At 56.6% G+C, this 14122-nt stretch overlaps 1 protein-coding gene across 1 annotated transcript; it reads left to right on the top strand.

Annotated features, from left to right (window-relative positions):
* Window positions 1-8131: 8131 nt before the first annotated feature.
* Window positions 8132-10263, top strand: cpp1 (Protein farnesyltransferase subunit beta; the record flags this gene model as incomplete). Its single annotated transcript, XM_036634112.1, has 4 exons — window positions 8132-8788; window positions 8895-9023; window positions 9633-9916; window positions 10011-10263. 4 exons carry the CDS (start codon window positions 8132-8134, stop codon window positions 10261-10263), a joined length of 1323 nt encoding a protein of 440 aa, XP_036499088.1.
* Window positions 10264-14122: the final 3859 nt, after the last annotated feature.

Below are 14122 nucleotides of genomic sequence, written 5' to 3'. Positions count from 1 at the left end.
CTACCTGATCCAGCGCCCACATTCCAGAGCCCTCCTCGTGCCTGCAGCACGCTGCCCGCAGAGTCAATCGTTTAAAACAGGAGGTTCCGGATGGCGATCTGCTCTGGTCTGGTGGGCCTTTGGTCGTCTTCCTCGTCGTTCCTCTCTTTCCGAACCAGGCACGCCAGCAGCAAGGCCTTCTTTCAAGGGTTCAACCTCCAAGGCCTGCCAGGTACCAGTCAACCAGTTCAGACCCCGAGCTGCGCGAGCTGGGACCGAGCTACCTGGGGCTGGATGGAGCTGCTGGAGGAACATCGGCAGTTGCAGGAACCGACGACCGGTTCGGATACGCGACCAGAGTGAGGTACCTCGCGAACTCGCCCGCTCGCCCTGCAAACCGCACGCATACGCTACACACGCAGTCTGCAGGCCTCGCAGAGCCTGGACTGTATCTTTCGTGCGCCGCTGCTGCTGCACTGCTGCAAATCGACGGCGACAGCGATGGCGACTTCGCCTGCGACTGCCACCGTCTGTCCATCTTGCCTCTCGCTTCACGCTGCTGCAGCCGCCACCACCGGCCATCTCTAATACGCAGTAGCGGTTGTCACCAAAATTCGTCCGGCATCATCCATTCATCACGCTGACGAGGTTCCCCCCGATCACCAGCGGCACCTGTGCGTGCGCAGGACCGCAGACGGCGGCTAGCCCCGAGGCATTGGTCTGTTCTTGTGCAACGACACGGACGACACAGCCCACGGACGTTAGCCGGCGCCTGGCCAAGGCTCTGCTTTGCTCTGCCTACTTAGTAGTACTCTACTGAGGTGATCAGCAATCGACCGTGCTCGCTACCGTACTACACACCATTCACCATTCACAGTTACGTGCTGTGGCCTGCACGGTGAGTGGCTGTCGCCGCTGCGGTGCAACCGCGACGACATGTGTGGACTGTGGGCTGTGGACGTGTGCGCCATGCACCAGAGACAACGCACAGTGCAACGGCGCGGGAAAACATGCCCACGGCTGCTGCTGCTTCATCAAAACGGGGGAAACGATCAGCTCACACGGCACAGGATCGGCTGTCAGCGGCCAACTCTATCTGCACCTCGCGTCAACGGCACATCGGCCCTCCCCTCTCACCTGTCAGTCAGCCTCCGCCCAGGGTCCAGTCCTGGAGCCCACTACCCGTAACGTCCGTATTGCCAGCGTTTTCAAAGAGTGGGATGATTGATTCCAGAACTGGGTCAATCGACTCAGGGAAAAACACGCACTATGGATATAATGCCATTGTTGCCCTGTTTCCTCAAGCGGCAACACCGACTACAAGCGTCCAAAGAGGACAACTGCCCGCTAGCAGCCTCGGTCGTTTGCTAAACCCTCGCCCGCGGGGAGAGAAAAACCTGGCTTCCCACTGCCCTCACCATGGTGCCAAGGCGACAGTGGCTGGGGGAGAGTCAGGACGGACCACAACTTCTCATCAGACCCTTCGGAGTTTTCAAGCCGCCCCCTACCACCGCAGAAACAGAGCCCCACGAACAAGGACCAGAGCCAGCCATTGAGAGGACACCTGTTGCGCTAGCCTTCGATCGCAAGTTGCCGCAGATCTGCCATGGCAGCATTGGCAAACGCAAGGATGAAAATCTTCTCGTACGGGCTCCAGTCGATTCTGGGTCTGGAGCCCAGACGCCTGCACCTGCCGTGGTAGTGGACGGATACCTCATGCGAGTACCTACTTGATGCCCGCAAGACGCCAGACGACGCAACCCAAGAGACGACAGCGCCGCCCTCGCGCTTGTGGTAGCCGACTCAACAAAACCACCATCCTCACCACCACCGCCCCTTGTACACTCCCGTACAAACTTGTTTGTCGTGTACCCCTCGACCGATAGACCACAGACGGGCCCTACCTTCGCGGTCCTCGCCCCAGTCCCCGCTGCAGATAGACGATGCCACTATTGGCATTGGCTCAACCTGCCCTGCCTTGCTTGCTTGCCACAGGTGTCGCTCTCACCACGACGGCGACGCAAACTTCAGACCTGATGTTTCCGGCGCGCCTGTCTCCCCACAGACGTGGGGACGACGTGCATCCGATTTCTCCTCTTTGCAGACCCCGCCTGTTGCTGGGCTCAGGCATCTGAGCCTCGACAACGACGACTTCCTGCATTGTTATTGTTGGTTTGCATCAGCCGGGCTATTTTCGAATGCAACGATGCCCTCGTCCTTGGCCGTCCCTCGAATTTAGATGCCTGGCCCGAGTATTGCGACCTGGCGATACGCCGCCGCCGCCTCGATACGGGTTACCAAGTATACCGTTTGGTGGGGAATCTCTCGCGGGAATAGTTTCTTCCTGGCGGATTTCTGAATCATGTGTCCAGTGGTCCGACGGTTCGCTGTCACGGTTGTCACCCTCCCGGTGGTTGGCTGCAATCTTCAGTCTGAGCACGCGGTGGATCGCGGAGAGCCGGTGCAAAGACCATGGTGAGGCTTCAGCAGATCTCCCTCCTCTAGCTCGAACGATGATGAGGGGCACTGGGTGCACAGCCCGCAGCCTGTCAAACGAGCCAGTTGCAGATGACGAAACGGACAGTAGCACTCTGTAGTCTGTACAGGGTCCAGGCATCTTGCACGAAAAAACCGGACTTATCGCGCTGCAGCAGTGAGCGGCCAGCGGCCAGCAGCAGTTTAACACGACGCCCGATTCCCCACCCGTATCACGGATAATGTCTGAAGAGGGCCTCGCGATATTGCGAGACTGGCTAGCAATCAAGGTACATCCCGACCTCGACACACGCAACAATGTCCTTTGCCGTAACGGAGCGATCAACGTCGCAGGCGGGAGGTTCTTTTAGCCCTCGTTGCCGCGAGTGCACGTCTCCCTTATTGGCTTCGCCTGCAATTAAGGCACATCAGATCTACACCAAGATGGCCGTTCCCAGCTTCCCCTCCCTCCAATATGGGCGAAGACTACGACGACATCCAGACCCTGCACCCTGCATCGTTTTTCGGATAGTGGACGGACAAGACGATAGTTGATCCGGTGTGCCCACCCCGAGAGCTGCCATTCTGGACGACGATTCGTGCCACCTTCCAGCTCTCGGCAGCCTGCAGTCAAGGCATGAAAAATGGCACATCATCTTGCATACTCTACCTCTGACCAAGACGGTTTCTTATGAGTGCACTCGTCAGCGGTTGGCTGCTCCCCACGCCGGCCGCACGCTTGTTCGAGACCCAGAAAATCGAATTGGCGCGTGGTATGAAGCAGACATCCGCACAAGCCGACGTCGCACGAAGCCTAGAATCCCATGCTGCCAGATAGCTGTCTGTCTCGTCTGAGCTGCGAACCTCATGCTAAGCAGCTAAGGTGAATCAGTTCCATGGCCAAACCCGACCTGCGCCGTGTGGGGGGCGGCAGAGGGACAGCGAATCGTCCGGCAGCGATGCGAGCGAGAGTCATTTTTGAGTCTGCTATTGGTGCATCTCCGGTACCAGCAAGGGGTCGCTCAGGCACAGTCGCGTCTCCCCGCCATGCCCCGGGCTTTCGTGGACGGGAAAAGAAACCGGCTGCAAGCCATCCCCTGAATCTCGAATGTGCGGTGTGAGATTTTCTGTTTGATTGAAAACGCCTGGACAGCAGCATCAGCCAATGACCTGCCATATTCCCGAGTGAATATCGGCCGTTGGCGGGATTCGTCCGAGGGCTCTGTCGGCCTAACGTCTTCCTTGCATTACGTGATGCAAGTAATGCCTCTGGAGAGACAGGAGGCTAGGCGCTGTCAGATGCCAGAAGGCATTGGCGACGCATTGGGGCGATCGAGAATTTGATCGGTTCGTTGAAATCCAGCCATGGTTCTGGACTTGCCTTGTGGCAGGCTGCGAACAACTCAATTCGGCGAGACGATCTCGATGCATCTTGGAATGCGGGCGTGAGGCACTGATACCAAGCGGTTGTCGGGAGCGCCCACTAGTCCGACAAACGCGGGGCAATCCTACATTATGCCAAACCCCTCTTGACATCAGGCATGGAGGGGTTATCTCGACTGACCTCACCAGCCATGCAATATCTGGCGAGACCTAGCGATGAAAGGTGCCCATCGCCGGCCAGAGGCACGGCCGATGGTGGGTAGGTCGGTCTCACCGTCCGAGCACCAGCCGGCGTCGAAATCCACGGAACCGTCCGCCCTTAGTGGGACGCTCGGAGCATGAGAAGTCTTGACCGCTTGTTCCGCGTTGAGTAGTGCTGCCCGGAGCTGAGAGCGAGGGAAAAGTTTCCTCAACGTCAGGCCTCTCTCCCATCGTCGCCCAATTCTGGGAGGAGGGGTTGGAGGGGTCGTACGAGGGGCAATTCAAGGCAAGCAAACCTGATTAAACTTTTCATTGTATCGGATTGTCCAGCCGAAGAATAGGTTCTTTGAATAGCGCTCGCTTTTCCAAAACAATCCAGGAATGGATTTTCTGGGGCCTCTTCATATGCAACCTTGATAACGATGTGTTGGCTCCAGTCGCATCCCGGGCAGGCAGAGTTGACCGCCCAGGGAGGGGGGTACATGGCCAACGCATGCATTTGGGGGCGTTTCGCAAGTCACGCCACGAGGCTGCGTCCTCTGCGTTTTTCTTTCGCGATGCTTTCCCCATAGGACTCGTGGTTCGAAGAAGTTCTTCGCGCCCATGTGGATTGATGATTGATAATGCACGTTGATGGGAATCTTCAATCGGGGCGTCGTCGTTCCCCATCATTGGAATCAATTCCGGAAGGAGACACTGGAGAGAGAGAAAAAGTGTGTTGGTCCGCTGGGTCCGGAGCGGTCACGATTGCATCATGAGCTGTGCTGGTGGGTTGACGATTTGTTTGGATGGGGCCGCGGGCCGCGCGCAGGTGTCATTGCTGTTTCATGAGGGTTAGTCTTGTGTGCAGCGCGATCTCCACGCGGGACGAAGTGCGTGTTCCTGGCGATGGCCGGTGCGCTGGCTGTGGGTTATGGGACTTTGGGTCTCTTTTTTTGTCCGTTTGATGAAGGTTGTTCCCTCGTGATCGACAGCCTTACGGGCGTGTAGTGGTTCATGCCCGACGGAAGGTTTTGTGAGTCATAGGGGGAGAGAAGCAGTTCGGGGTTCTGGGTGCTGGAGTTCGTGGGAGAGGATGGGGATGTTCCTTGTGAGATGTGAGGGACGTGAGAGAGGTGTGTGCTTGTTAGTTGTGAGTGAATGAGGTGAGTTGATGCCTTTTTTTCTTGCTTTTATGAGGTCTCATTGCCTTGGAGTGGAAGTCAAGGTTTTTGAGAGTTCGGCTCATGTGCGGTTCTCATCTCGCATGGCTTCGATGAGATGAACGCAGTGTAGGTGAGGGATCGGATGACGGGTGAGCGTGTGTGAACTTTACCTTGAGCATGGCAAGATGTTGCGTGATTGCGGTTGTGATAAACGTCCTCGAGTCGGGTCGATGGTAGATTTCAGAGTTGGGTTTCTGGGTGTCAGTGATGCTCGTCGATGTCCTCTTTGACTTGCGAAATCTGCTGGGTTTGGTCTGCAGTCTTAATCTCAGAGCCCGCCGTCCGTCGAGTCCCAAAACACCAGCTCTGCAGGTAGAAAAGACGTTCTTCGGGATGTATGCACCGGTCTCCCATCACACCGTTGGCATAATCTGCTGGTCTACTCATCATTTCCTTCGATATGGATAGCGGTGCAAAAATGCCTTTTCCCTTCTCAGGGCAGAAGCGTTCTCTGTGAAGCACAATGGACCTCTTGGGGCGGACTTGCCTGCCACTCGGATGGTTGCGAAGCTCATTGTCTTCTGGATCATAGGGTTATGCGCACTCTCCAGCGGGAACACTTCATACCTGGATCGAAAGCTTTATACATCTTGCCGGTGGCAGTGTGGCGCATTCGATACCTATTGAGTTTCTTGCACAAGGTTCAACCGCCGCGGATGTAGAATCGGGGTGGAACCGAAAGGCTCAACACGACCGGGGCGAGCTTTGGGATCATTGTGGGAAATTCGGACCAAGGTGAGGAGCAGCTTGTTTGCGGCTTGGCCCATGGACGGCTTCACTCAATCATCTATAACACGCAGGTCCCCTCCTATAATCATAAATGGAGCTTGGAGTTGTCGGCAGTGTCTATCGGAGGGTCTGCTTCGAGATTCTTGGCGTGTGCTCTGGGTCAGTGCTATCTCGCGGTTGGGAGTCTGGTGATGGCCGACAAAGTGCTGCGATTGCACTTCCAATACCTTGGTTAAGAACGTGACGAATCATTGTTCAACTGTGAAAAGCACTCAAGCTGCTTTCTGGAATAGATGGGTCTTCTGCCTGCGTGTCTGCCTCGGCTTTCCTGTCCGTCCTGCCTACCTCACATGCTCCGTTTGCCTGGACCCTCAACAATCACCAACTTACCCAAAAGTTCTGAGAGCTCTTCTAGAGGAAGGACTTTTGGCTGGAGAGATACAAACGCACGTCAATTTTCTCGTTCTCGCAAACTTTGGCTATCCGGGCAGTGTCCACATACAGATGTGCAGTTCGCATGTCTTGCTGAGACCCTCCTTTTCCCTTGTGCTCAAGCGACTACGTCTCGCTTTCGTCGTCGTCTTCAATCACCTGTGTCATCGTCCTCCATCGCCGTTATTTTCATCGCTACCGCTTTAATCGAAGCGCTACGCGCGCCCGATCGAGGTATCCAGTACGCTGCAATTGAAGCCATAGGGAACACTGCCCTGCTAGCAAAAGTCGTCTCAGATACTGTTGTTCCATATGTTCCTAGTCAACTGGGAACATGCCATGGCTGAAGGAGGCCTGTAAGTATTCTTTGAAACCTAATCACTTTCCTATCCGATGTTGAGCTTTCAAATGATTTGAGATGACAGAATCATGAGGTTTGGGCTCGATTACAGAGGGCCTTGGCGGCCGCCGTACAAGTGCGGACGGAATTCGAATAGGGAGCAAAGCTGGCGGTCTGCATCTGGACGAAGATGTCCACAGAAGTGAGCGCTATCCCCTGTAAACCCTTCGCAGATATATACAAATACAATTCAAACTTTTGAGAAAGATGTTACTCTGCACAAGGCGCTAGGGCATACATATTTGCCTCGAGCCCGCGCGGAACTACCTCGTCCCGCCACCTGCGGCGGTCGACGGTGCACGGCGAACACGGTGATGTTGAATCTCATTACGACCATGGAATACCCTCTGAAGATTCAACAGTCTTACCATAGAGATAGTATTGGCTCATGTTTCTCTTTGTTTACTGAAAGAATGAAACCTTCTTGGTGATAACGCGAAGACTTGGCACTTGGAGCTCCCCTTCTCAAGCCATGCGGCCGTCGCAATGTTGGTTTGGCTGACTTTGATGAAACTGAATACATGCGCAATTCAACAATCTGATCCATGTGTGTTGTTTGAAAACGTGACTCCACGTTATTGCAACAGCTGGGTGTGTTGTCGATAATGGGGAAGAACTGACGTCTCAAAACATCCAACTCCGCCGGCTGGCTGAGACATCAAATCTCTCAATCATTACCAAGAAAACATGGCTTAAGCAGTCACCCACTTGTGATCTCCAAGCCCAGACCGATTCCACAAGTGCCTGGTGAACCTCAATCCATCTACCGCTTCCACGGCGCTCCCGGAACCGTTCTTTTCGAAATGCATTATTTTCGCCAAAGACCCATCTTCATCTTGGAAAAGTCATTTGAGTACTAAAGCCAGGAGGAGAATGGGATTTGAACGCTCAGACGTTCACACGAACCTACACCCTCGTTGTGAACATCGTGAGATGACGTCTTGGTGGTGACAGAAGCTCAGGCCGGTAGTGGACGACAGGGGTCTAGCTCCCAGCCCAAGCAGCCAATCAGACCGCACGCGACCCACTTAATCGAACTTCCTTTCACAAGCACCAGCACTGGCAGCAGCGAGTGAGTGCGAGAGAGGGGCACGACCAAACCGCCCTCTCATCGCCCGTCAAGCCGCCTCACGATTCAACAACCAGACGGCGACATACGACACTACGAAATCCCCGCCTACGATGGACACAGCATCTACCTCCTAATTTTATACAAAAAGCCTCAAAAACCCACACCCCCCGCATCATCTTCCAGAGTGAGATGAGACCCCGCATCAAACCTCTCAAACGCCGTCCCAAAGTCACCTTCAAGCGCGCAGCAGCAGAAATGGCCGCCGCATCCCAACCCCAGGACCGCCCGGAAAGCGACGTGGACGAGGAATTCATCGACTACGAAAGCGAGCCCGAGCCCTCGCCCGCCAGCCAGCATAACCCCGCCGTCCCAGCGCTCTTCACCACGCCGCCGGCCGTCCGCGACGCCCTCCCAACCGCCACCTCCAAGCTCCAGGACGACACCCTCCGCCAGTGCCTGCCCTTCCTCGCCGCCGACCCGGGCAGCACCGCCGCCAACCCCGCGCGCAACGCGCACGGCGTGCCCGCCCTGCTGCGCGACAACCACGTCAAGTTCCTCGAGAAGCAGCTCGGCCGCTTCCCGGCGCCCTACGTCGCCGCCGACGCCAGCCGGCCGTGGTTCCTGTACTGGTCGCTCAACGCGCTCGCGCTGCTGGGCTACGACACGGCCGTCTACCGCGACGACCTGATCGCCACGGTGCGCACGATGCAGAACCTGCCCGGGGGCGGCTTCGGCGGCGGCCACGGGCAGAACTCGCACCTCGCGACGACGTATGCCGTCGTCCTCGCGCTGGCGATTGTCGGCGGCGAGGACGCGTACGAGGTTATCGACAGGAGGGCGATGTGGCGGTGGATCTGCTCGTTGAAGCAGCGGGATGGGGGCATTCAGATGACGTTGGGCGGCGAGGTGGACGTGAGGTGAGTTTCTGCTTTGCTTTCTCTTGATGTTAGACTATTCAAGCTTCTCTCTGCTTTTGGGCTGAATCCCTTGTCACACCTGCTTTTTCTGACCACGCAAGGAGCCGTTCAGGGGAGCATACTGCGCCGCCGTCATAGTGACCCTCCTCAACCTCCCACTCGAACTCTCTACCGACTCGCCGGCCTGGACGCCTGAGCGGCCCACGCTCTTCACCGGATTGGCGGATTATGTACGCAGATGTAAGTCATACCTTAGCCCGGTTGCCTCGTTTTCTTATGTGCGTGTGTGTATATGTGTATGTGTCTTGTTTGCTATGCTTTGCTTTGCCTGCCTGCCTGCAGCAGCAGGGCGCTGCTTTCTACCGCTCCATCGCTCACACCACCACCACTACTCTCAAGGCCAGACATTCGAGGGAGGCATATCGGGAAAGCCGGATGGTGAAGCACACGGGGCCTACGCCTTTTGCGCGCTGGGCTGCCTCTCGATTCTCGATACTCCGCATCGCATCATTCCAAAGTACGTATTAATCCCCCAACCTCTCTTGTCCCTCTTCCTCCTCCTTCTCCGGCGCCCGCATAGACGCGGCCAGATGTCCGGATCTTTGCATCCCCTCCGGTCCACTGAGAAAGTGACATGGAAGCGGAAGAGAAGGAAAGACAAAAAGACCGCTCACCTTGCATGAGACTTTCAAAAGTAATAATGAGAAACTGACCTTTTTGGTGTGTGCCTGGCCTGCCTGCCCCGGTAAAGGGGAGGGGGGCACACGCACGCACGTTTCTGCTTGCGAAATAGATACCTTGACGTGCCACGACTCATCTCTTGGCTCTCGTCACGGCAGTATGCCCCGGAGGGTGGCTTCAGTGGGCGCACGAACAAGCTGGTCGATGGCTGCTATAGCCACTGGGTCGGTGGGTGCTGGCCGCTGATCGATGCCGTGCTGAAGGGCGCGAGTGAGCTCGAGGAGGAAGAGACAGCGGCTGCGGATCAGCAGCAGAAGCAGCAGCAGTCGCGGACAACCCCCGTGGAAGGCAGTCTGTACAGTCGTGAAGGGCTGATCCGATACATCCTGTGCTGCGGGCAGGACTGTAGCAAACGTGGCGGTCTCCGTGACAAGCCGAGCAAGTAGGCGACATCTCCCTCCCCCCCCTTTTCTTTTCCCTCACCCGAACCATAGTCGTTTGCCGTCATTTGATTGCTGACGATGAAATGTGGCCAGGCCGTCGGACGCATATCACACCTGCTATGTGCTATCTGGACTGAGCTCGGCCCAGCATCGGTGGGACCTCACATATGTCAATGAAGACGAGACGATTCTGCCAGAGCCCAAGTGGGTGGTGTCGCCTTGCGCCGAGGGAGCACAGATTTTCGACGAGGAGGACCGCGTCGGGACGATCCACCCCGTCTACACCATTCCTCAGGAGAGCGTCGACGACATGAAGGCGTATTTTGCGGCAAGGCAGGGATTCTAGAGGGGGGGAAGGAGTTCGGACGCAGCAGGCGCCACCAGGCCGCCGGAGAGGCGACCGCCCTCCCCCTTCTGTATTATAAGTCAGGAGGATGCGTCGGAGCTTCTTTGTGTCACGTGGGTTGTTAGAGATGAATAGGGGGTCGGTTCCGTGGGCGGAGGTCCTCCGTTGGAATTAGACTCCGTTGAAACGCGACGCGCCTACCGACGGCGGATTATTACGAGGGGTGGGAATTGCGGAACGAACACGACGGGCCTGCAGCTTCGAAGGCCCGGCGTAAGAGATCTTGAACAGGGATCGTGCGCGGAGGGTTTGGACAACTCATCACGGCAATATAACGGCGCAGGCCACTCTGCGCGGGCTGTACATGTCGAGTTCCAGACTGGGTCTCCGAAAGGGTCGAGGTGCATGGTAAATCCGTGCGCCATCTGCAGCACGCGAATCGAAATATGATGGCACGGGAAATGAAGAGTCTGTTGATGGCAGGTAATACAACGCAAGCGACGATTTGTGGCCCTCCGAGGATGTTCTGCCAGATTCATTAGTAGGCACGTACTGTCAATGGGATGCCCACCTTTCCTCCCGTCCCGCATTCAACATTCAACATCGCGATGGAAGAGGCTGTCTCCTCGGCGCCACTGCGTGGTGGCGGCAAATGCACATCATCCCCAGGCCGGGCCAATCTGGCGTCGCGAGTTCCTGCAACACGCCACTCTGATGCCTTGCCGTGCGGTTCTTGTGCGCAGCCGCCTACGCCTGTACTAGCTGACGGTTTGAGAACGACGTGGATGCTTGTCTTGGGGGGCGGCTGGCAACTTTGAGACACGAGGCAGACCAGCCCAGCCAGCCCTGGGACTCAGACAATACTCCCAGATAACCAGAGCGGCAGGCTGAAGAGAGACATTTTCTGCGCGCATGGTGGATGATCCCGGTAGACTGACCTAACCCATGGCGTCCACGCAAGGCTCGATTGGCGCATCTCGCTTTACAGCAACTGTGCAGGGCCTAGGCGCAGATGTCTTTGCTGTCATACATGAACAAGATGCAGGTGGCCCCTCTTTTTTCTTATTCTCTCTGTGGCTCCGATATCAAAAGACCCGGATGCCGTGTTGTGGCCGCAAAGCGTGGCCGCTTTGTGTCTCAAGGAGACATAATATTTCCCACTTATCGTTGGGGAGGAAGTACGCGTTGTCGGCTGATACATGTCGACGAAGCGACGTTAGATTGGGTCCCGCCCGGGCGGACGTCGACGGCCAGCAGCATGACGCTACACGTTCGCTGCTCTCTCTCCCTCTCTCTGGCGTTGCGTGAAAGAAAAGACTGGTTCCATGCTGGACCAGACGATGGCGTGGCCATGGCTGCTGCGAGCAGAACGATAGAACGGCGGTCTGGTCTGCAGTGCAACGTACCAACGCGGGGTCCAGTCAGAGGAGCCAATCTCTCATTCTGTGCATCGCGTCTGGAGAAGCGTCCTCTCTCGCGACCGTCGAGGGTCCAATGGCAGATATCGAAGGAGCATGTTTGGAGCGGATGACGTTGAAAGAAGGCTAAGCATGTTTGTTTCTTTCTAGCGGGGTGTGGCAGAAGTTTGGCTCGGACAGGTCCCTGATGTCTCGCCCCTCACACCCCTTATCGCCAACATTGGAACCCTAGGAGGGAAGCTCTGCGGAGGGAGGGGGGTGTCGGGGCAGGTAGGGTGTAGACGGTACACAAGAAGGGACAGCAGCGCAATCATGGGCTTGTATTCCCGAGCCACCGGATCCCGCAGGCGGTGGTGACAACAACCCGACGGTGGGTATTGGAGTCGAACGAGATGGAGACTGTGCAACGGGCGTCGAGGGACAGAGGAACGGTGAGGCCCATGATGGGGAGTCACGAGCTCTGGTGAGGCCTCAATGGGCCGTAGAGGGCCGGGGGATGATACGAGAGAGGACGAGAGTTGCGGGGGCTCGAGGTAGCGCTGGCAGTGTTGGCAGGGCTGCGGAAGAAAAGAGGCGCAAAAAACAGATGTCTCGGGAGAGGTTCCGGAAGCCGTGAGGGTATGCCTCAGGTCCATGTTCCTTGTCGGTGGTCCGGTTTGGTGATGGACGGCCGTGGTCCGGATGGGTCGTTTGATCACCGGATCTTGGATGACTGGGGGTAGCCCGATGCTTGATGAGCAGTAGAGTTTGGATCTGGCGGTTCTCTGTTGCGGTAATCGACGGCAGAAATTTGCGTTGACGCCTATTTGTCGAGGGCATGGCAATGTGTCATGGAAAAGAGAAGCTGGCGTACGTATCCGTGAAGGTCACGTCACTCTCAGCCACCGCTGGGGCTTTGCGCAGCAGCAGCAGCAGCATGAGCAGGAGTCAAAAGGTGAGGCAACCTAGGTACCTAAGGTAGGTAGGTAGGTAGGGACGGCACTCCATCAGTGAGGTTTTGGGTGTAGCTGTCTGTCTGTCTACCTTGGGGCTGGGAAGCTGCGAGTGGGAGAGCTATGGATGAGGTCGGCGCCGATTTTGAGGGGTTGTGGGGACGGTGGGACGTCGGAGGGGCGGTCGATAGAGATGGAAGGGACCAGACAGGGTTCTGGAAGGTGCAATTGACGAATCAGAAGACAGGGCGGCGTCTACAGCGGCGCTAGTAAAGCTGTGATGGCAACCTGGAGCTCAGAGGCAGGAGCTACCCAGGCAAAGTGGCAGGAACTGGGGGGCTGCACCTGCGATGAGAGAAAAGATGGAAGTCGCACCTGCCAAAGCTGCCTCACCTTACCTACCTCACCTCACCTCACCTCACCACATGAAGCAGGCGCCATGTCTCGTGGGTTCCTGATATCGAAGAGACACGAAGACGCGAAGACTCGGAGCCGCTGGCGTCTTCTTCAAAGTTCAATATCCATTCTTTGACTCTGACTCTGATTAGATCTTTGGCAGGAGGGCACGGGCGATTCGCTTCACGTTCCTTACCTTACCTGCCACCGTAGTTTGGCGCCCTTCCTTAAGGTACCTTAAGGAAGGTAAACACGACCTTGAAATGCTGCACCTGCACCGCAGCTGCCGCCTGTCAAGGCCACTGCCTCGGCGCCTCCCCGACCTCTTCTTGCCTCAACGGAATTTTGAACTCAACTCCATCCGGACAATGAGGAAGAGTTCGTCCGCGGCAATCGCAGATTCACGTCAAAAGTACTGGTACAAGCACGTCGGCAAAGCGTAGGCGCCTCAGGTATGGATACCTCACCTACATTACCTACCTGCGCTTTCAATGTGCAGAACAGGGTTCGTTCCCGGGGAGGGTATGATGAGGTCAACGGTCAGGCAAGGTAAGGGTCGTCGTTTTATGAGAAAAGTACCGTACCTGGCTTGCCATTCGCAATCACGAATCTCACTGGAAGAGAGAGCGAGAGAAAGAGAGAAAGAGCGATATGGCTGGCAAGCTGGGTAGCATCTCGAGGCATGGAACAAACTGGACGTCCACCTCTGGCGGCACTGCCAACTCATCATTGCATGGCCTGCGTCGCTAACGCTCTGGCCCTGCGCTTCTTTGCCTAGTTCTGCCTTCGCGCGCGCACCAGTTGCAGCGCTGCATCTGCCTGCTGTCGCTAATGCTGCAGCACCACCACCACCACCACCGTCCACGACTCCTCTTCCTCAGTCAGGTACTTCTTTCCTTGGTACGAACACTCCTCGGTAGAAGTACCTCTCCATATCGCTTTCTTGCCAGGGGTACATCTCGACTCTCCACTCCTCCCCACGCTCTTCTCCTCCTCCTCCTCACTCACCAACAACGCTGGCAACAACGCTGAACCACAACCACAACCACAACCACCACCACCATCGCGCCCACAGGCCCTCACCATGGCCACGGTTTTCCCCCCTCCACACCT

The sequence above is a fragment of the Colletotrichum siamense genome (genome assembly GCF_013390195.1).
Source record: "Colletotrichum siamense strain Cg363 chromosome Unknown KSG_Cg363_contig02, whole genome shotgun sequence".
In the NCBI taxonomy this organism is placed as follows: domain Eukaryota; kingdom Fungi; phylum Ascomycota; class Sordariomycetes; order Glomerellales; family Glomerellaceae; genus Colletotrichum; species Colletotrichum siamense.
This window is presented reverse-complemented; position numbering and strand designations above follow the sequence as displayed.